The sequence below is a fragment of the Haemaphysalis longicornis genome, unplaced genomic scaffold, assembly GCF_048455015.1.
Source record: "Haemaphysalis longicornis isolate Haplotype H1 unplaced genomic scaffold, Haemaphysalis longicornis Haplotype H1 scaffold_13, whole genome shotgun sequence".
Taxonomy (NCBI): Eukaryota; Metazoa; Arthropoda; class Arachnida; order Ixodida; family Ixodidae; genus Haemaphysalis; species Haemaphysalis longicornis.
In genome coordinates, this window is record NW_027526233.1 from 84457887 (window position 1) to 84482146 (window position 24260).

The 24260-nt window shown below is 45.9% G+C and overlaps 1 protein-coding gene across 2 annotated transcripts in view; it reads left to right on the plus strand.

Annotated features, from left to right (window-relative positions):
• Nucleotides 1–16430, plus strand: part of LOC144164125 (uncharacterized) — a 29195-nt gene extending 12765 nt beyond the window's left edge. For both annotated transcript variants that reach the window (XM_077694666.1, XM_077694665.1), the window contains exons 3-6: nucleotides 5184–5338; nucleotides 6627–6691; nucleotides 12982–13065; nucleotides 15739–16430. In XM_077694666.1, the coding sequence (XP_077550792.1) occupies nucleotides 5184–5338; nucleotides 6627–6691; nucleotides 12982–13065; nucleotides 15739–15878 (444 nt within the window). In that variant the 3' untranslated portion in view covers nucleotides 15879–16430. The remainder of the gene's footprint in view (nucleotides 1–5183; nucleotides 5339–6626; nucleotides 6692–12981; nucleotides 13066–15738) is intronic.
• Nucleotides 16431–24260: the final 7830 nt, after the last annotated feature.

Consider the following 24260-nt stretch of genomic DNA (forward strand, 5'->3'; position numbering starts at 1 on the left):
AATGCGGACCAATGGTGATGTATACGTTCCTCGCTGTGAAGCACCGCCCTCGGGTAGGGACACGCCTTTCAGGTATGTCGGCAGATGCACCGCAAACGCACACACACACACCCTTGCCACTCGTCCGGAGCCCGTAGTAGAGGGGAAGAACGGAAGACGCGCGAGCGCCTCGTATTTTTTTGGTGTCCGCCGCGCGCTGCGTTCCCACGGTGGGGTTCTCACACGTACTTCCCAGGGAGCTAACAAGGTTCGTGGAATCACTCCGGGAAGGGTTAATGGCTTGACCATTGCCACTGCCTTCTTCGCTGGGCTGCCGCCGCCACTGGGTCCCATTGTCCGGACGTCGCCGTCTGGGCTTTCACGCGCACATGCGTTCAGTTGCTTAGGCCGGGTGACGAGCGGCGGCTCCTTAATCCCTTTTGGGCAACAACACTCAACACCGCTCAAAAGCCGCTGTCAATCAGTGGCCGCCGCAGCGTCGTGTCGGCCTCCTTTCGTTTCCGTCGACAAGCGGTGGGGTGGTCGACCGGCGGGCGACTGACCCGCGCAAACATGGCGCCAGTGAGTCATAACAGCTCCTAGTTAGGCGAGGAAACAAACGCGCTCAACGGAACGCATAGAGAAGACGGGTTAAATATTTTGCCCTCGAAGAAGAAGAAGCGAAATCAAAGAAAGCAATGCAAATGCGACTTTGGAACAAAGTAGTTGTCGCTAAGTTGTGTTTCCTCAAGTTCTGCGTTTGTGCAGGCCAAGCAAGTATAAGAAGAGCACTGGTTACATCGGAAAGACAACCACAGGAAAGTATCATTAGAAGGCGTTCTCTTGCATGTCCCTTTCGGCGCCTCAGTTCGTCTCGTAATTCTTCCGTTGACTCTCCTAAACAGTAACCCTCGACTTCTCCGACAAATCAAAGATCAATAATTACGTGTAAATGTGTAGAAAACCGAATAGAAACCAAGCCACAAACGTGCAGGCCGGAATGTGTAATCTTTCTTGACTTGCCAGGGACATAATTGTAACTGCTCATCCTCGGGCTGGCCTTCCGCGACACTGAATGGGGAGCGCTGAGCATGGCATTTTGTCTCCATGTAAATTGGCTGTTAATACAACTGAGAAAATGTATTTAAATTAAATGTTAAAATAATTCCATGTTTTGGGATAGGTAAATTAAAAAAAAGAAAGGAAAATAATTTTCCTCACGATAGTCTTCTATGAGCTACACAAACGCGGAAATGTCGGTTTGCCAGTCAGTTGATTCAACAGTCAAAAGGAGTTCACAAAATTCTCTAACAGGGAAAAAATACAACCAATACTGTTCCCAAGTGCTAAAATGGCTGACTTAATTGATACACATCGACATTACTACACGCACAAGGAACATTAAACATTTCTTAAGGAAAATATTATACTAAAGACGCAATTACCATTGTACTACTTTAAAAACAGATCTTTAACTCGTTTTTACGACAATAAAAAATAGCAACGCGTTAAGAAATGCGGCTTCTATCCACGCTGTGAAGGTGGTTGGGCTTCGAAGCTGTACACGCCATCCGCAACTATTACCCATGCGGCGTCACTTGAATTCAGTAATTTCTTTCACTTAGTATCGCGTTTCCTGCTGACGCGGACACGATTTTTTTCTGTTAGAGGTATAGTGCTTCACAGTAAAACCGTAGTTTGCAAATGGCGAGATAAAGACAAAGTAGAGCTAGGGATGTGGACTTCGTAGCTTGATTTCGAAGAATACAAGAAGCAGCAGGTGGCCCGTGGATGAGAAGTAAACCGAAACTAACATTGTTGAAGATGGGGAGTGGAACAAAGTGTTGCGTGCACGAGTGGCCGAATGTCTTTTTTGATGACATTTTAAGTGATTCAAGCCGTTATTCTGCGCATTCTTCAATTTTGAATCTGTTCGAGCATAGGTCACGGTATTTCAGTGCTCGGATATGTCAGGAATCGTAGTGCGAGTACTACGTGTTGTAGGTCTCGGAATTTCGCTAACAAAGGGATCTTTTTCTTCTTAAGTACATATTTCAATCTCAGCGGGTCTTTTACTTTCTTTATTACATATTTTAGGGTCGGTGGCCTTTAGAAAGGCAGAACATGCATATATAAAAAACGTGCTCGCAATCACAGACAGTATGTTGCAATTCAATCGTGAGAGTGGGCCACTTTGGTAGTTGAAATGCCTATGGAAGGTTGCAGAGCTGGGTACAATCTTTTTTCAGCCTCAGGACGAGGGCGAAATTAATTCACGAAGATAAAACGCTTTTTAAATAGGTTCGTTGAACACTCTAGGCGAATGTCATACGAAAACCTGAGCAACACGGGAAATGACGATGAAGATTACTGCTGCAACTATTACACTTTTCGCAAAGAGATAGGGTAACAATATATGTAATTTTTGGTTGTGAAATACTTCCACCAAAGAGTGGTAACCCCATTTGCCATTAATCAGAGACAATTGGGACTGTTGTCCTCTGGGTTCCAGTAAAGCTTTCTGCGACACTAGAAACAGGAACGGCCGTAGCCTTAACGGCTTTTGTTCACGCACTAAAATACAAATAAAGACAATTGTGGAAGCTGGGATGGGATCTTGCTAGTTACTTGATCAACAACTCTTCAGACCTAGAAAACGTCACAATAAGGAATATATTATGTCTGTATACGCCAACCGCCGCTTCGAGCAACGAAGTTGGCAAGATTAACAAGGATTTCTGAAGAATGTAGTGGAACATCTACGTTGTAAGAAAAGAAAACATTACCGCAGAGCTGAACCAGAGCTTGGGAAATCCTTCTTGTACAATAACAAACAGTAATCTAAAAAGAACGCAATACCTTTTGGCACACGTGCCTAAATAATGTATGACTCTTTGAACGCTCTGCAGGTAATCAACTGAAAAATAAGGTTATCATACACAGCGTCTTACAGAAACATTCTGAAAATAAACAGTGTACCATATACTAGTTGATACTGGCGGATGAGTCAGCGGCCGCAAAAGCTAATAAACGTATCGGGACGAAAGCACGCAAACAATACAAAATGGGCTGTTAGGTTGGTATGAACGTGAAGAATTTGTTGCCGTGTGCCCCCATAGGTTGGAGCGCGTCACGGCCTGTATTTCGCCCAAAAAGTAGATTTGGCGGAAGTTCCACGTGTCGGACAGACATTAAAAATAAAAAAAACAAAAAAATGAAAAAAAAAACAAAGAATGGCAAAACCCTGCATTTGACGAAGAAATGCAGATTTAGTGGCAGTGTTAATCGTTTTAATAGCGTAAACAAAGTCAATTCCTCCACAGAATTTCAAAAAACAAAACAAAAACAAAAATAGAAAAGTAGTACTACCGAAAATATAACCCCCCTGAATTTCCATAAAAAAACTCCCACCTCCCCTCCCGGGAACCCCTGTGTAGATGCGTCGCATAGGGGGTTCACGTTGCAGCGTTGGACGGCGGAGGAACGGCGCTGGAAGGATGGAGCGGAGCGGAGCAGGCACCGCGTTTTATAGCTCGCATAACGGTGAGGTGACGCGCCGGCGCCAGTGTGTCTGCCGCTGCTATTACGCAACACAATCCAGTACAATCCACTTTAATCCAATTCAATCGAAATCCAATCCTAGCCAAGCCAAGCTAAGCCAAGCCAAGCCAAGGCAATCCAAGCCAATCCAATCGAATTCAATCCAATGCCCCTCGCGAGAGAGTGTTCGTTATCGGAGAGGAACGGGGGTGACCAGCGGAGAGCGCAGCTTGCGCGGCGAGGGCAATGGGGGGGGGAGGGGGTGGACGCCAACAACGCCGACGACGCCGGATGCAGGGACAAAGCGAGTGAATGAGATGCAGTCGGATCTAAAATTCGGATTTTGCGGAAGTGACAACTTTAGTAGTTATAAAAGTGTCATTGGGCATAACTTATCTGACCGGATTTTGCAAGCACAAAATAATAAAGCTAAAAACGTTATCGCGGGAACGACGAACCATGTAAAGCCGTGCATTTCCAGAAGAATGCAGATTTCGCGGAATTATCACCTCTATTTGTTATCATAGTGTAAATAAAGATAACTAGTCGGACAGAAGTTCGAAAAACCAAGAGGTTTCATTGTAACGAACGCATAACGTACACAAAAGGTGCAAGAGGGCTGCATGTTAGTTGACGATTCTCCGTATTACTGCAGATTATTTCAAGACAATAAATTGGGTGAAGCAGTAGCAAGGATAAACACATTCTGTGAAAAGTTTCAGAAACCAGATAAACGTCACTATTATTTTACTGTGATTGATCGCAATTGAACTTCACCGACTTCAGTGTTATTATTGTTTTTCGTGTCTAGCTTAGTGCACGTTGTAATTCTTTTGTTTACGTTCCGTCTCGCTTTTCCTTCTAAAGGGCAACAACGCGGCCACCTTATTGTGTACTTTGTATACGCATGCTTCGTATATTACATCAAACTTATTATATCAAACACTAGACATATGCCCAACGTATATGCCACCTAAAGCGCGTCATCTTTCGGATATTCATTCCCGCGCACCTATCTGTTGCCGGTTGATTACATTGATTGTAGTGTTTAACGCTCCGACGCAACGCAAGCGATGAGGCGCGCCGTAGTGGAGGGCTCCGGATTAATTTTGACCGCCAGGGGATCTTTAACGTATCTGTTACAGAAATTCCTTCGATAACTTCGTAGATTTTGTCTCAGTATGACCACCCAGAGAAAAACCAGAAAAAATAAAAGCATTCTTTAGCAATGAAAGGGGCAGCATGCACTCGTAGAGCAAGACACCTTTCCTTGTTTATCATATTCTTCGTTAACGAAGAACAATTCTTGATGGTATTTTTCCCGAAGCGAAATTTCTTGAAAGGGCCACCTAGCCGGCAACCAATGCAGGTGTTTTTAGAGAAGAAACTGTTGTCAAATACGTTAGTGACAAATACACCAGCAGTCGTAAGGGAGTATTTCACACTAAATTAAGCAATTAACTTATGCGGGAGCTCGTATCCGGTAGTCATGGATGAAAACAGGGGGCTAACCAAGGAAAGTTTCGGGCAAGCATTGCGAAGCACAACCTATGCCGGCCTTTCATTTCCCCTTCATGTTGGCCACTTTATTCCTGATATCAAGCCAAAAATATGGCGCAATAAATGATTAGATAAAAACACCTATCTTGTGGCATTTTTTGCAGCTACTGGCGGACTACGACTTGATTAATGTTCGAGTGTCTTCGTCACCAAGTCCCGAAAAGCTCTGCGAGCAGTACGTGAAAACGTCGCTCTCTGGAGATGGGAAGACTGCTGAGTACAACTACACATACCGATATCCTGGAGCAGATGACAGCCCGTAAGTGCAGAAATGGTATCAGGGATGGGTGACCAGACTGACGGTAACTATTCTCTGGTGCACCTCGACGACGTAACTGGTGTAACAGTAGGGCTAAGCCCTAAATACGCTGCTTGAAAGCATCCCCTCGTGGGAATAAGTCATTCGTTATACGTTCTTATGGTCGAAATCAAATAAACGTTTGGGCTAAGGAAAGCCTTCTTGCAAGTGGGTTGGAAAATGATTGTAGGTGCTAAGCCACCGTTTCTTTATTGTACACGCTGTCGAAAACATAAACGACATGGTTAGATGGTTGCAGTTGCAAGGTAAAAAACATATCAGCGTTGCATTGCATGCAGGAGTGGGTGGAGGCTTCCACGTACAGCGGATAGGATTGAGGTTGAACCAAGAATACCGTCATAGATAATGTAAGAAAGAGCGTAAAGATGCCATTTTCAAAAGCAAAATCTTTTATTTTGGACGACCGAGAAACTATTGTTAGATGGCTATCATGGGCTAATTTTACACTATCAGAACAAGTTGCGCGTCAGGATGCAACAATTTCTAGCCACATACACGTGTTGGTATGCTGCAAGGTAAATATTTCTTTAAAACGTTTCATCTTTATGGGTAATTGTCCCCAAATCATTGGTGGCGCATTGTTTCCTGCACAGCATTCTGACGATAGCGGAGCTGATTTTCAAAAAAGTGTTGCTTTTCGGCAACAAAAGTATGCTGGGGAGGCCGATGGCTGTTGTACTTTTTATCGTTGTTCAGATTCAATACCTCGGTTTATAGAGAGTAACACTCAATAAGCCATAGTTATTGTCACGTTAGGGGAACGTGTTCTCTGGAGATAAAAATTTCATACATAGAAATGTTTCCATCTGCATAAAACACCTATATCTTAGAGAACGCGGTAAAATTAGAATACGGCGACTGATAAACGCAAACAATATAAAAATGATTAACGCCACGCTATAAAGGATTTGAGAAATTGTTTACACTGAAAGGTAGCGCATTGAGAGAAAACCGTTACTGAAGCTATAATGTTGATGCCAACACTGATGGCTCAGAACCTTGATGAACACAAAAAAAAAAAGTCTGCGTTCTTGCGAAGCGCAGTCAAAAAAGGTGTTTCTGTCCCCAAAGCAGGCATTATTATTAAAACGTTCACATTTTTTCTAGCATTTATGACAACGTAGAACACATTTAGAAAAAAATTCTGCGTTCTTGCGAAGCGCAGTCAAAAAAGGTGTTTCTGTCCCGAAAGCTGGCATTAATATTAAAACGTTCACATTTTTTCTAGCATTTATGACAACGTAACAATCACGGCTTCCAGCAATACAGAGCTTCAGGGTTACTTCGGCAGTGGTGAGTATCAAAGACCCTTAACTGAATATAGTGCTGACATTCTATAAAATTTCCGGGTCTGTGCAACAAGCCGAGTGAGGCCAAAGGTCATCCTAAACAGTTCACACGTCAATCGCTTGTGTCTGAAAAGTTTTAATGGAAAGTAAGAACATATATTGGTGATGGGTGTGCTAAATTTGGGTTTGAAAATTGCGTAGCAGCCTTTCTGCAAGAGCGACATAAAGCTCGCAGAACGGATGTTTGTTTTTTGGACAAACCGGTTAATCATGGTAGGAGTAACACTGGAAACGTTTGTTATGAAGAAGCGGTATTTGGAGCTTGTTTGTTTTTGTGGTATTTGTATTCGGGTCAGGTGTGTTTATGGTATTTCTATCCGTCGTATTTGTAGTTAGGAGACGTGGTATATACAACCAGATAACTGTAGCTTTAAAGGTATACCACTTTCAAAAACGCCTTGTTTTAAGCAAAGCTGCGATTTCACAAAGCCTGGAAATGAACTATATTACACACTTAAACTATATTCCCAGTGATACTGTAATTTTGGGCACACAAAAACAAATTGCAGCAAAAATTGTTTGCTAAAATAAAAATACACTGCATTGCACTTGGAGGACACCTGAGAAAATTATTAGAATGGCAGTGGAGGCAGCCGCTTTTGGCATGCATGCCTTGAGAATGCCGAGCAGAAATGTTTGTGATACGGGTTCCTTCTATATTGCACAGGCCAACAACTACGGACTTCCTACTAAAGATATAAATTAATGACTCTTTTGATTCAAATTCTTGATTCTAATTAATTTTCAGTGCGTGCCATTTGACTCTTTATTCCGCCGAAAGTTTGGAATGACTGCAGTAGTCTACCTGAATTACGTAAACGAAAAATTTTGGGGTGTCTCTATATATTTCTGTATATCGTTCGAGGTGTTCCTAAATTCAGTAGTCAATGGAAAAGTAACGATAAGTTTTTGAACGAGAAGTAAATACAGAGAAGTTTTTGAAAAAAGTAAATCTGTAAACTCTGAGCATAATATGGACATCGTTCAGCAAAAATCTAACTTTATGCAAGTTTGAGACACAGCATGGGTATGCGTATTATTTGCAGGTTTTTTTTATAATATCTGTGTGCCGCGATCCAGTGAAAAAATGGCCGTTGTAAACTCTTTCTTGACCAAAAATACAGGAAACACTCGCAGCCAACTATAGACATTGTGGTGGCTTTTGAAGAAGTCCAACAGTAACGAAAGGTTTCAGTAGATGCCGCTGGAATTGTTGAACGCGGAATAATTGAATTACTTGAGCAACAGTCCACTGTGTTTATGGTAGGAGGAAGAAGATGGGACGGGGAGAGCAGGCAAGGTGGTGGACCAAAGAAGAAAGGCGTTTACGCGGCAGGGGCGGCAGAAGCCTATCATCTTTCGACAATAATTAGGGCTGACTGAGCAGGCAGGTGTCATATTTTCGCGGCTGGATTGCTCCCACCAAAGTTCAGGCGCCCGGACTTCTCGTCTATGATTTCCACAACAGGTTGTTTTTAAATGCGGCCTTGTCATCGGAGTATACGGAAGCTTACCGTGTAGAGTGTGCCTACGACCTTCATGCCTGAAAACCAAATTTATAAGGTTTTTCATGATTGCTGATGCCCTGCTCAAAATGAAAAAAAAAAACCGTTCCTACAGAACACCATTCAGGATACGAGCTTGATGTATTCAGCAGGTATACCAACGTCCGCGTGCATGATGCGTCCATTGAAGCCGGCCATGCCACTAACGCATGAAATGGTAATGTCAGCGCCCCTCTGCATTTTTGTCCAGGCAGCATACTCTACGTATGACAAGCAAACCAATCGGCTCCACCTGTGCTAAGACTTGACCTGCTCTTCCTCCGAGCTACCCAGGTCAATTTTATGAAGTAAACAATGCTCGTAACTGACATAGCGTTCCAAACCACGGAGAAACTAAAGTACACCGTTCTCGGCACTCCCAGTTCTCGGCACTCTCGGCTAAAGTACACCGTTCTCGGCACTCTGCAAACCCAGCACCAGAGACCATGCTCCGTGCGATGCACAGTGCTTTGTGGTTGATACCGCAAACATCACAGGCTGGCGAAATCCGCCACCTCTGTCTCAAAGCGGCGGGCCTCGCATCAACGATGGTCCTAGTATGTTTCGCCACTTAAAACCTGCCCAACAAGCAGCCGGTCATACACCGTGCAAACCAGTGGTTGTCATCAATGCCACATGTAGCGACCCTACTGTAGACTGTAGAAAGGACACGGATCTCACGGGTAACCAGTTGAATTTCCCAACAGAACTATGTTGCGGAGGGGCTAGTTGTCTGTACCTGCGCAACATGAATGAGCGCATATGCTTTTGGCATGGAAATTCCGAGAGAAGCTCCTGTTAGTCGTCAGGGATGCTGTGACTTATTTTAATGACCCCTCAAACGTGACCCCCGAGCGCCTCTGAGGACCGTATATTCTCCGCGTACTCAATACAATGCTTTTATTGTATGATGCTGAGAGTCATTAGGTGGCCCACTGCCGCGTGCTTTCAGCGCTATGACAAATTGGTCTCGGCGCCAGCAGGGCACATAGGCGGTGGCTTGGACAGACGTTTTAGCAGCCTAAACTGGGATAAATATACTTCTCACAATGCTTTATAAAGTGAAACAAAAAGGGGTAGCGTATATTAAAAGTGTTTCAGAGTCCCTTTACGTTGCTATTTTTTCAAGTTTACGTTTTTCATTTTTTACGTTGCTATACCTCTTCAAGTTTTCTTTTTTTTCCACGCACTATCAGTGATTGGAATGACCTAGCCACCACAAATGTGCTGTTATAAAGTGGTGTACTGTTGTTGAACTCTGCTCACTTGTATCACCCACCCTGCTTGGACCTGGTGTCCGCAGCTTGTTATAAATAAATAAATAAATCAATTTTACTACTAGCAACTCCATTTCACTGAGATAGAGAGAGATAGAGAGAGAGAGAGCGAGCTTTTCGTAGTGAACTGGTGAGGTGAGCCATGTTAGTGACAGGGCTTGCTAGGCCGAATGGAAGATGACTGCAGCAATATGTGGTGAATGTTGCACAATACAGGTACAAAAGCGAAAGCGCAAACAATAAATTCTTAAAATGAGAAACAAGAAAAATGCTGCTAATAAAGTTCGCATGCAGAAACAAATTTGAACACAAAATCGGTATGTAAACTCTGAATCTAAATTTAAAGTAAACGGTGCAAAAAAAGAAGAGGACACCAACTCCTCCAACCAACCCCCCACTACCACAAAAAAAAAAGGATAAACACCACAGCGCTAAACAGCCTATATTTCAGGACGCTTGCACTGACTATGGTCTAGAGAGATTTTTCCAATTCAGAGTCTTGTAAGGACTGGGGCACAACTCTTGTTCCCAATGTACAATCAGAACTATTTGTCCAGGGCCCAAAAAATGTCAAAGTTCGAGTCTGCCTTCACGGCGTACAGCAGAAATGGAGCTCGCTGCAGCCTTTCCCGCCGCAGCGAATCGACGGCAGATGTACAACATCCGATTTACAGTGTCACAAACGGCGCAAGTCAGTCGCAGCGGTGAATCGTCCCAAATTAACTTAAAATTACAACTTAGAATAAACTTTACGGTCACGCGCAGTCAGTGGGGTACTCTTTGAAACAGCGTGAAAAATTCAAGTCACTCCCAACACCTCCATCATCATCATCATCATAATCGTCGTCGTCTTCATGAGCTTGCTCAAGTCCACCGCAGGGAGAAGTCACAGTGCGGGTCAATAATCTGCAGTGGTGAATACTCGCTTTGAGGGTCCTGCGACTCCAAGATTTGTTCAGTCCATCCACTTGCGTGGATAATGGCATTGCTGCCCTCTCGGGAGAAAGGACGTTGAGTAGTGTTGCTCAGCACGTAGCTGTCTTGGCGGCTTCGTCCCATCTAATGGTGACTTTTATACCCGAGTGACCAGGCTGTAACCGAATAATGATATGATGATCAGCGCACTGCGTTAGTGTGAATTTCGGAGTTCACATACAAGCTGCCTGCGATTGTTGGAAGGATTTCGGAGGGCTTATAGGGCGCTACGCGAGTCGAAGAATACTGCACATTGCCGGGCATGATGTCCGCTGATGGGATAAAGTGCCGCCCTTAGAGCTGTTATTTTGGTAGTGGTTGAGAATGCTTCGCGGCTTAGTTTCTCACGATAGTGTACTGTGATGACGGGATACACACGCTGATGGCAGTTGAGCCCGGCAGAACTCACAGCACCGCATAAACGTATGTGAAGCATTCTTAAGAGCTGAAGATGTACTTGAATGTAAGGAACTTCAGTGCGGCCGCCGGAATTACACATTTTTATGGATCCGGGAATTGGGAGGCATGTTTTCTAGGCCACCAGTATTCGCTGTGCTAATGTTGGCTTGAGAGGTCTGTGATAGATAATTCGCCAGAAGCAGGTGTCTTGCATGCTTTGTGGAGATGTCTGCCAAAGGATAGGGACGGCACAGAGTCAAAGAGCCCCCTTAATAATGTTCTGAAGCTAATGGCCTGAATCTGGGTGTAGCATTCCTTCTAAGATTAACTAACCTTCCAGAGCATATCAACGTTCTCATTATCGTACAGAAACTGAAACTTTTGGAACAGTTTAAAGTGCAGACACAAGGTTTCTATTTGTTTATGCGCTTGTGGAGGTGAAAATGACTGCGTTCCTCGACGGTACTCAAGCTTCCCCATGCTTAACGTGAGCGCAACTTCCTCCCCGCCACAGCGATGACTGAGAAACAGGTATGATCAGGGGTACAAACAGAACGGGAGTGATGGGCAAGATGCATTTCGCAGGCATTTCGCGCAGCCGAAGTTACCCGAGAAGAACCAGCGACCTCAATATTACATGGGGTCGCACAGCTGTCACCACCTTACCTGATACGAAATTTGTGGGACGTTCAGGAGTGGGCGTAACTTCCAAAGCCATGCGCTATGCAATACAGTGCCGATGACATAACTAGCGACCAAATCCACCAGAGGGCGGTTTTGGTGCTTCCCATACACGAGAAATTGTGGCTTGATGCACAGTTTAGGCATTGTGCTTTTCAATGCGCATATCACAGAAACTTCCCTTCAAAAATTTTCTTCCGATTGCCTTGACGCTGCTGTGGCTCAGGCGGAAATTATTACCCTTTATTTCTTAATAGAGCACCCATGGTATTAAGGCGTAACAGTATTTCATTGTAATACAAAAACACTTGACCTTAATTCCCGCACTAATTTAAGACTATTGCATACAGAAAAAAGCGTTCAGCAATTGTTGGCCGCTTATTTGCTTCAGACTTCTGCTCATGACTTCGTGAATCTTTTTGTATGTAACATGTCCGTCATGACCACGGTGATTCTGAATTCTCTCCCTTCCCAGTCAACGAACGGTTTCCCCCCGGATGCATGTAAAACACTATAAACTGAAATAACTCCACCACTCTTGACACCTTATTCCTCCCTCATCACCAGAATTCCAACGCCCTCAGGCCACTTCCATCCGTAATCCGAAAACCGTCTGCGGTGTCATTGTTTCAACCATTGTGTAGTCCACCGCCAATACCTCCAATACTATACTTGGCTACAACTTAGAAGGACAACGGATATCACCTATGTGCCTCGTCACAGCACCGCCTGTTCATTCGCCCGGCGCAAAGAGTACCCTAATGCCCGTATGTTTGACCTGGCATGAGTCACTCACTCAATTTTTCGAACTTTATCTCTTCAAATTACACCAGCGACAAAAAAAAGTGGTTCAGAAAAGGTAGACAATGCCGCGATTTAACCGCGATTTCTTTTAAGCGGGGGCGCTCGTCTGCATCCATGTCCGTCACTTCGGGGGATCGTTACAGAACACGAGTTATTGCCGTTATGAACTTATACCTTGGTATAGGAGGTATGTAGAGGTTGGCCGTCATTTAACACACGTGTTATCAGGTTGTGGTGCAACTCATACGTCACACTACCCTACAACTCTCACCCTCACCCCGCCCTGTTTCTCGAAAAACGTAGTCGCTTAGTCACTCTCTCTGCAAATCTCGTGGCCTTCAGTGGCAACTTTCATTGGTGTCAGTTGTACCCTAACCCCAAATACTAACACGTCCATTAAAACAAACCGTTATCGTTTGGGCGTGTATAACGTATTAGGTTTCTCTCTTTGCGCGACGGACCTGCGGTTTTTGCATTTTGCCCGTGCTATCCTAGGAATAAAGTATGTTAGTTGAATACTTTTGAGGTGTTTTAAGCCACTTCCCTTCTTTCAGATCCAGCCACAATAATTACTCTTCAACTTCTATTCATCAACGCAGCCTTCTGCTACGTCGGTCAAGCCAACACCAATGGCACGCGTAAGATATTTTGCTTTACTCCGTAAATGGGTCATAGAGGAATACCTAAGTAATTTTCCAAACATAACGACAATTTCGGATAAAAATTGGTATAAGGTATCAAAATTTTTCAGATAGTATAACGCTATCTGTCTTAAGCCAGACCGTTTCTATGAAATGTTGCCTACATGAATACAGTACACGGTGTTAACCCCTTATCGCAAAATTGTATTCAGCGAGGTCATACAAATATTTTCACTTCTGGAGGCAACTATGGACTGTGCTTTAAAAAGAAAATATCTATCCTTAATAGTGTGCCGTTTAGGTTGGAAGGAGTGGACCATTGTCATTTCATATAAGAAATATAAAGTTCGTAGGTATTGCTGATTATCTCGTTTCACGCCCGAAAATTAGAATAAGCCAGTTCATGCAATGCTCGTAGGTGCCACATCTAAGCAATTTCGGTAGATTCCAGGATCTCTCTCGGTCTTAGCCTCGCCAGTAAATATTTCGTTGTCATTGCGGCAGTTGGTAACAGTCTTTTCGCATATTTTTAAAGTAAGTTGGGTGCAGTGCTTTTTTGTTTCGCATTTCATTAAAGCCCAACCACCATTGGCACAAGAAAATTATTTATTCGCGATATTTCAAGATATTTAAAATACCAGGTGTCTTTATAATTTTCCTGAAGTGAACTGAGGTTGTCCAGATTCGAATTGAGAAAACGGTACTTGGTCTGCGGATGGGCGATACCCATGCTACACATGCGTACCTATTCAGAGGTAGAGAACAGCCACGGTGCTGGAAATGTGTAGGGTGGTTATCCGTCATTCACCTACTAGTGGAATGCAAAATACTTCAACCACAAAGAAAACGCCATTTTCCAGAATAGTACACACGCTTGACACCTCAACATACATTGCTATTTCTATCTTACGAGCCAACTTTTTTTTCTTAAGCGTGTTTTTAAGTACATATCGGGCGTGGATTTCTTAAGATTTGTGTCATATCATCGATGAGCCCAGTCACCATCTGACCCTTCAGCCTTAAAGGGTCTAGCATTGCCACCGCAAGGTCCGTGGCGTGGGGTATAGTAAAATCATTTCATAGTGATATTTTCTTGTACTATATCCTTTACACCAATTTTAACTGTGTTGTTTTTATTTATGCATACACTTTATTACCTACTATGTTATATAATCTCTACTTAATTTCATTCTGAACAAATCGTCATCATGGTACTGCCGGTATTTGTCCTTGATGCCCTTGCGCCAAGAAAAGCTAGCATAATCATTATCAAATATGACTTGGTTTAAGTACGGTACACTGTTGCAGAATTATCATAGAGACATTACACTTTCTTAGACTGCTGCTGGCTAGTAACGCCATTTACCCAAATAAAAACGTTTTGTTCAGCCAAAAAACATAGGTTATCATATTACATGATTAGGATATGCAGTCAAATATGGTTAATCCGGACTCGAAAAGGGTCCCAAAAGTTGTTGAAATTAAAAGAAGTTCGAAGTAAAGGAAGTTACTTGAATTGAGATCTTTCCTGCAGCGGCACACGTAAAATCAGCGAACAGAGCAACGGGAAGCCCACGAAGATTTATTCGTACCTATGTGCATTTCAAAATAAATATTACCCATCATTAGGGAAAATAGTCCTGTATGCGCGCCTTCTTTTCAGCTGCTTTGGTTGGGAATATGTGCCCCGTCTCGTTATGATGCCTCAAAACATAACAACGTGACGCGCGGAATCTAAACTGTTTTAAAGGCCTAGCATCTCATCTAGAAAACACAGGAAGCGGCTAAGCTCAGCAAAAGCTTGGTTTATTCATAGTCTTGGCTTCGCTTGATTAACCTTTGATGTAGCTGTATTTCCAACGACGGCTCAAAGCCGCTCGAATCCGTAAAACGCTCACAGAAGGAGGCCAGGCCTCGCTTTGATTCTTGGCGAACGCGACGTTTATTTCGCATGGCGAACGCGGCGCCAGATGGGTCACATCGCCCAAGACGCCCCAGCAGGCTGCGGGTCGAGTGTCGATCAGCTGAGAGGCCGCTCCGCCGCCGCCGGGACTGTAGGGCCGCAATTAAAGCAGAACGACCTAAAATGGGGCCTTGTGCGCAGCGTCAACAGCGGACCCGCGAATCATGCGGTGCGCTTCGGGTGGTGTGTCCCCGGGGGTGCGTCTCCGGTAAAAAGGTTAACTTGCGGATCCTCCTCGTAACCGCTTGACGAAAGCAGTAAAGCTTCTCTTTAAAAGAACGGCGACAGCGGCCACTCTACGCTGCCGTGGCTTTTTATTTGTAACAGCGCCTTTTTTTTTTGCAGCCAGCTGTCGGTCAACACGTTGACGGGTGGTGGGTTGCTTCATGTTGATTGGTTACGGCCGACGGAATGGAAGATCCGCCTGTGATCTAACCATTGCGGCACTGAACTCTCCTCGGAGGAGAGCGAAGAGAGAGACTAGTCGGCCCGTGCCAATTCGCTCCGCTATTCATTCTTTGCAGCATGTTCAAAATAACTGTCGTAGATGCGTGAATGTTGGAATTGCCGGGCGTTTTCTTTAAATATAAGGAAATTCGCAAGGATTGCAACGTCAGTTCCAAAACACCGGAAGTTTGAATTATTCTTCTGCATAATAATAATATTCCATTGTATTTTGTAATACGAGGCTGTTTACTCTTTTTCAGCGTATTACCTATTCGACAATCCCGATGCGCCACTGGAGGAGTACTTCAAGTGCCTGGATAAGATCAGAGAGTACTCAAATGACAACATCACATTTGTTAGAAATCAGCCCCTGTGTGTGAAAATTCCCGAGAAGCCCTAAAATGCTATGCTGGACCGCTGCTGCCAACATTTATTGTGCTTGCGTTCGGCGCTTCTTTTCATCAATAGAAGCGTACAACTTGCAGGTAGCAGCGCTTCACCTGGTACTTCTTTTTTGCACTGCTAATACGGAGCTTTTCATTTTCGCTTTCGCTGTCAAGGTTTCTATATGAAGCATTTGTAAGAATTGAACATTAAATAATATATCACACCGGTTTCGTTGGTAACAATAAATACCTTTTTTTTCCTACTTTAGTTTAGCTGCATGTGTGGTTGAAATGGTCCAATAAATACGTCTCAAACGAAAATATAATTTGCACATAACAACCAAGAAACGCTATCTTGTGATTTGTTTTCTCTCGAATTAAATTTTGATATTTGTGATGTACTGGTACAACGTACGACCGCCAAATGTTTCATCTGACATTAGAAAATGTATAAAAATTCCTCGACAATTGTGCGAACCTTGGACTTTCAAATGCTTGCTCCTGTTGAATCCGCACTGCTCGGAAATGTTGTAACGAATACATTTGAATTAAACATCAATAAAGAAGTTATATTCAGAGTGTTGTGTGAGATGAGAATGATCGGCCTAGTCATGTAATCCAATTTGCGATGGTGAGGGTACGGTACAACGTAGCCTGCGGCGTTCGTCGTTTTGCCTACTGCTCCGGCGACTTAATTCTGGGAATGGACTTTCTGACGGAAAATGTTGCAATGATTGATGTACAGGCCAAGTCTATAACATTTCCTTCCGATTACTGCGTGACGCCGGAACCGATCACCGAAAACCTTGCTGCTGTAAGGATCGCCGACAATCATGTCACCCTGCCACCCCGAGCAAGCTTGATGATCAGCGTCTACTGTGAAGATGCGGTTCCTTATGTCGACGTTATCGTAGAGAGTGACCAAAGGTTGCTCCTCGACCGCGGTGTGTCTGTCGCAAGAGGCATTGCGCGCTTTAAGCAACGCAAATCGCAAGTTTTGGTCACTAATTTGAGCGGGGAATACCAGCATATTAACAGGGGCGCTGCAATTGCGTACCTCGAAGAAACTCAAGAAGGAAGTGACGTGATCGCGGTTGCCGATTTTGAACGCGCACGCGAAGATTCCTTCAAGCTTCCGAATCACTTCGACGTGAATCCGGTGCTACCGCAAGAAGTACGAAAGAAATTATTGGATTTGCTGCGTCGCTACAGCGAGTGTTTTTCGTCGAACTCAAAACTACGTCAGACACCTGTAGCAAAGCACCGAATAATAACCGAATATGGACGCCGACCTACCGGACAGTCACCGTACCGCTTCTCTTCACACGAGCGGGAAGCCATCCGGACGCAAGTCGACGACAAGGCCAGCGACGACATTATAGAGCCATCGAAAAGCCCCTGGGCTGCGCCGGTCGTACCGGTGAAGAAAAAAGACGGCACATTAAATATTGCGTTGACTACCGGCGAATGAACAAAATCACAAAAAGGACGTGCCCCCTCTGCCACGGATCGACGACGCCTTCGACCACCTCTGCCAGTCGAAGTACTTCTCACCGATGTATCTGAAGACCGGCCACTGGCAAACTGAGGTGGACAAGAGAGACCGAGAGAAGACCGCATTTATAACCCCGGACGGCCCATACGTGTTCAAGGTGACGCCATTTGGGCTGGCACGGCGCCAGCAACATTTCAAAGAGTCATGGACACTGTGCTAGCTGGCCTGAAGTGGCACACCTGCCTCGTATACCTCGACAACGTTGTGGCATTCGCCCGGCCTTTCGACGAACACCTTGCAAGGTTGGGGTCTGTACTCGAGGCCATTCGACCATTGGGGCTAACGCTGAAGCCTGAAAAGTGCTGTTTCGCGTACGAGGAGCTCAAGTTTCTGGGCCCCGTCGTCAATGCCGCGGGAGTCCTACCTGACCCGGCAAAAATTTCACCCATTGGCAACTTCCAAAGACGAAAGACAAGAAAGGCGTGCGAAGATTTCTCGGAATATGCGGATACTACCGGCGCTTCGTCGCAAACTTCGCACGCATTGCAGAGCCACTCACACGCTTGACGAAATATCGCACCCCTTTTAGCTTGGAAAACGACCAAGAAAAAGCATTCTGCGAGCTGCAAAAACGCCTTCAAATCCCGGCCGTGGTCGCTCATTTCGGCGAAAACGCCGAAACGGAAAGGCACACGGGCGCCAGTTTGAGAGAGAAAGAGGGCAACGACCGAGTAACGAAAAAAAACTTAAAAGTCGTTTCGGCTCCCGCACGGGAGCATTGTTCACAATGAATTTTATTGCAGAGAATAACGGCCTTAAGTAGAAAGTAGAAAAAAGAACTGGGCTGCCATTCCTTATGTCCCTGGCACAAGCGAAGCATTGGCTTGTGTTCTGCGCAGCTATGATGTACACGTGGCACACGTGCTATCGAAGAGGCTGCGACACCCACAAACCCACGTAAAGGATAAGATTTCTAAAGAAAGTAATCCCGGAGTGATATATGAGGTTCCTTGTGCAAACTGCAACGCAGTGTACGTAGGCGAGACGGGCTGCTTTCAAAAGCGCCTAAAACAGCACTGGTATGATGTGAAGGCGAAAAAAGTGGCGTCGAATGCCCTCGCCGAATATGCAGAGCTGTCGTGCCACGCGATAGACTGGGGAAATGCGGGCATCATCACTACGGAGAAGAATTTTGCCGCAAGATTAAATTTAGAATCGCTACAAATACCGACAACGCCTAACACCCTCAATCGCAACATCGGAATCTTTCACCCACTGTATGCACGCTGCCTACGTCATGTTTAAAGCCTACTTAAGGCCGTTTTTCTCAGCAATAAAATTCATTGTGAACAAGGCTCCCGTGCGGGAGGAGAGACGTCTTTTAAGTTTTTCTTTTTCGTTACTCGGTCGGTGCCCTTTCTCAAATGTACACTCCCGACCAGACGGTTGTCCGTCAAACCCTTGATTTCATCAAACTTCACCGGGCGTACAGCCTGCCTATTATTACCCATATTAGGCAGTATGTGTCACTCACCAGTCGCATTCGTGCATTCGAATGCCACCTAAAGTCTAACCTGCCCTGCAAAGCCCTGCACCTGATTCCCCGATCCTTGTGTCTCCTCCGGCCGGTGGCAACAAAGTTTGGCTTCAGCGTGGTGGCAAAGGCGAAACGTCAACTACTACAGGCGAGGATACTGGACTGCAAGGAAAACATACAGAGCCTAATGAATGACGCCCACTTCGCGCAACGCCGCATGGAGTACAAGTGCCCGGACGAGTTCGCTGGCATACAGCTGCACGCTAACTACAAGGTGCGTCTCCATTCTCGTGAATGTGAACTTGCGCACCAGAACAAGCTTGACCGCCTCGTGCCAGCCCAAACTGGAGCCCGGAAAGACTATGCATGGACAACTGTGTGCAACCTGTCGTCTTGCAGCCCCATGCCTCTGAGATGGCTGTGCTGGGACTGGGGTTGAACTTGAACTCCACCCCTGAATCGGATGTTAAGAAAATCGTTTGTGCCGCAGAAAATGCTGTCAGCCGTGTGGATGCGGCACAACGGGACGAGGCTCGTACCCGCGTTGTGAACGTGCTGTCGAAGCTTTGCCCCCACACGTCCACACCCGCTTTTACTTCAGAGGAGCGGAAGGCTGTGAAGAGCTTAAGCGAAAATGCTGACATTGCAACTTTTGCCTGCGAACAAGGGTAACGCAACGGTATTGCTTGACACGACGGCGTACATTGAGTAGATGGAAAGCCTTTTAAAAGATAGAAGCAGGTACGCTCGCATTGAAAAGGACACAACCACTAAGGTCCAACAAGAGCTGCAGAAGCTGCTTGCCGAAGTTTTTCATACAGTTGACCGGAAGCATAAAAGTCCTTATTACCGACTACTGTGCCACAACGGATATTCCCCGACTTTGTACGCTCAGCCGAAAATCCACAAGCCTGGAGTTCCCATGCGTCCCATCGTCGATTTTATGCGTTCCCCACTTCACAAGCTTTCTGGCTACCTTCACCAGCTGCTTGCTCCGCTAGTCGGCACAGTGGGCTGCCATTCCTTATGTCCCTGGCACAAGTGAAGCATTGGCTCGTGTTCTGCGCAGCTATGATGCGCACGTGGCACACGTGCCATCGAAGAGGCTGCGACACACACTGACCCACGTAAACGATAAGCTTTGATTGATTATAGGGTTTAACGCGCCGACGCAACGAAGGCGATGAGGCGCGCCGTAGTGGAGGGCTCCGGATTAATTTTGACCACCTGGGGATCTTTAACGTGCGCCGAAATCTCGTACACACGGGCGTTTTTGCTTTTCGCCTCCATCAGAAAAGCGGCCGCCGCGGCCGGGAATCGAGCCTGCGACCTCGTGCTCAGCAGCGCAACGCCTTAACCACTGAGCCACCGTGGCGGGTAATGATAAGCTTCCTAAAGAAAGATATCCCGGAGTGATATATGATGTCCCTTGTGCAAACTGCAACGCTGTGTGCGTAGGCGAGACGGGCTACTTTCAAAAGCGCCTAAAACAGCACTGCTATGATGTGAAGACGGAAAAAGTGGCGTCGAATGCCCTCGCCGAACATGCAGAGCTGTCGGGCCACGAGATAGAATGGGAAAATGCACGCATCATCACTACGGAGAATTTGGTCGCAAGATTAAATTTAGAATCGCTAATAATACAGACAACGCCTAACACCCTCAATCGCAGCATCGGAACCTTGCAACGAATGTATGCACGCTGCCTACGTCATGTTTTAAAGCCTACTTCAGGCCGTTTCTCTCTGCAATAAAATTCATTGTGAACAAGACTCCCATGCGGGAACCGAAGCGTCTTTTAAGTTTTTCTTTTTCGTTACTTGGTCGGTGCCCTCTTTCTCTTTCAAATGTACCCTCCCGACCAGACGGTTGTCATTCAAACGCTTGACTTCACGGACGCCAGTTTTGTATGCTTGAGTACCGTCCTCGTCGAAAACAAAGCGGTTGCGAAAATGTATTCACCTATGCCATCCGTGGTCTGTCGAAGGAGGAGAAAAACTACTCTGCCTCTGAGAAAGAGTGCCTGGCAATTATATGGGTGACTTCAAAAATTCGCCCATACGTGTATAGAAGGATTCAAGTTTGTGACGGACCTCCACGCGCTGTGTTGGCTCGCCAATTTCAAGGACCCCTCTGGCCGTCTTGGGTGGTGGAGCTTTCGCCGGCAGGAGTTGGACGTTACAGTCGTTTATAAATCCGGCAGGAAGCACTCCGACGAAGACTGCCTGTCGCGCGCCCCCGCCGACCCACCACCACACGACTCTGATGAAGGCACCGCGTTCTTCAGAATCGTGACGGAGAGAGACCTAGCCGCCCAGCAGCGTGCCGTCCCTGACTTACGCGTCATAATCGACTACCTCCAGTGATGCAATGTCACCGTTCCTAGGACCTTCAAGCGCAGCTTACCAGCATTCAGCCTGACAAACGCCATCTCCGTGAAGAATTTCAGCCCCGGAAGAAGAATGAATTACCTTCTTGTCATCCCCGCAGACCTTCGACACGAAATTTTGGAAGCGTGCCACGACGACCCGTCTTCCGCAAATCTCGGCATAGCCCGCACAATTGGAAAAATCAAGGCGAAGTATTACTGGCCCCGCCTTACATCCGACGTTACCCACTACGTCCGGAGCTGCCGTGACTGCCAGCGACGAAAAATGCCACCGACGAGACCCGCCGGACTTCTGCAGCCGTTGGCCGTCCCTTCGAGGCCCTTCCAACAGATTCGAATGGACCTACTGGGTCTGTTCTCTACGTGACGATCCGAGAACATGTGGATTGTCGTAGCAACAGACTACATGACGCGCAATTCAGGACCGCCGCTCTTCCGACGGGGACTGCACAGGAAGTCGCAAAGTTCTTCAGAAGCGAAGTTGTGCTGCGACATGGAGCCACGGAAGTCCTAATCATGGACCGCGGAACGGCGTTTACTGCGGAGCTGATGCAAGGAATATTGCGATACAGCAACACAGATCACAGAAGAACGACGGCGTAGAATCCCCAAACGAACGGACTAATGGAACGTCTGAATAAGACGATCGCAGATAAGCTGTCAATGTAGGTTGACGTTGGACATAGGACTTGGGATGAAGTGCTTCCGTATGTCACGTTTGCGTACAACACGGCTATCTAGGAGACTACGCAGATGACGCCGTTCGAGCTTGTCTATGGACGACGGCTGACCACGATGGTTGACGCCATGCTTTCGCATGTAGAAGACGACGGCCTCAACCCCGACGTCCAGGGATATCTTTAGCGTGCGGAAGAGGCCCGCCAGCTCGCTCGAGTTTGTATAACGGACCAGCCGCTCGTGGATGCCTGGCGCTACAACCTCCGATGCCGAGACGCCAAGTTCCACCCAGGGGATTGTGTTTGGGTTTGGACTCCCATCCGACAACGCGGACTCAGTGAGAAGCTTCGGCGACGGCATTTTGGACCGTACCCGATTCTACGACGTGTCGGCCAACTTACCTGCGAGGTGATCCCCGATGGGGATTCCGGAACATCATGACGACGCACGCGGCCCGAAGGTGTCCGCGTGGTTCGCTTGAAACGTTACTATGCAAGATGACGGACTTTTTCTGTTTGTTCTTACTGTCTTTTGTTTTAGCACCGGGTCGATACATTATGAGAGGGCGGGTAATTCCGCGAACCATGTATGCGTTTGTTTGTGTATTTATTGTTTGTTTTTACTGCCCGGCTACGCCCGGCTGTGTTATCTGTGTCAAGCGAAGCGCGTCTTGCATTCTTTATTTTTATGCCGCACGGGCTATCTCATTCAGATAAGCAGACTGTTTCATGTTAACATCACTAGCCCAGAATAGTCTTCTCTGATCTACAATGTTCTGGATGCAAATCGACGGTGACGGTTCCAGAAACACTCGCGCCGAAAGATAAAAGCCTGCAGAGCAGACGCAACAGTATTCCGATCGTCGACGCTCGACCGCACACGTCAATTTGTTGACTGCTGCTTCACCGCCTGTGTATGCTTTGAGTTGTTAGGGGAGCACAAGTTCGCTCCAATAAACGTGTTTTCCTTCTAGACAACTGCGTCGTATCTGGCTTCGTGACAATATGCAACAGGACTTCAAGAACACTAGAACTACACATAAAGAGACGGTGAGTTCTCTTGGCACGATTAGCAGCTCTTTTGGGATTCTTTCCTAGGATAATCTTCTTGGGAACGTGTGAAGGCACCCAGGAAATAAGCACGCTCTTCATTGGTTTGTCATCAAATTCCAAGGTGCTTCACAAGAATGCGGTTCACGTCTTCACCCTAATGAAGTGGTTCGTACTCTCGGGAAGGGGAGTTGCAAGTGCTTGTAAGTGGATTCTACTTAGTTAAGAACTAAAATGGTATATATTGGAGCAAAAAATTATAGCCATAACAAATTTGCAGTGATCGGTGAGACGAAATAAAATTAATTTATGAACTCTCTTAGCTTCGTTTTGTTCACTTCTTCCGTTCACTTCGTCGTTGACAACACGGGATCAATCTTTCGCTGATCTCCTAAGTGCCGTCTGAATTCATAATACCTAAGCTCTGAAAAGCAAAAAAAAACTTCCCAAAGAACCAAGAAAACAGTGTCAGCAGTCAAGCCAGAAGCAAACCGCACTGTGCAAATGCATTTGGCTCATTTTTGTCTGTAAAACAGCAGGATCTCGCCATATTTTGATACGAACTACCATCTGCGTATAAAGTTTCAGGGCGTTACCTTAAGTATGTTCTTCCCACCTCTTTTTTAGGTGGGATTTGCCGAGCTTTTCTAGTCACTGCAGTTTTATCCGACTTAGTTTCGGTTTCTGGATCTGGCTCATTTCGAAAGAAAAATGCCTCATTTGTTTGCTATGTAATGTGTTCATAGACAAATTTGGGAGCAATAACTTTGGCGCAGCTTGCACTAGTGGTGAAAGACTGGCGAAGCATCACAGCTGGTGGCTCCTCTCCCTACTTCGGTAACCAAGATGTAGCCCCTCACACAGAACGATGAACTTCCCACTGAAAGTTCTCCATGACTGGCAGGCGCGGAAGATTTCGTCCACATGCTTTCACATCTAACCCATAGTACACATTGCCTTAGGACAGGCTAGAACAAGCAACAACCACCTTCGCAAACTTCGCCTGTCAAAGGCGAGCTCTCCCTCTGTGGTCTTGATGATGATGATGGTTGGAGCTTAATGGCGCAAGGCCGACGAGGGCAAAGAGCGCCAGAGAAGTTATTTAATGAAAAGAAGTGATTTCCAGAAAAGGGAGGTATAAAACGTGTAAACTGGACATAGTAAGATCAATAAAGATAATGGTGATGGCTGGTGTATAGGGCCAGATTTGTTTATGCATGATAGGAATTGAGGTTTAAAAACTTAACA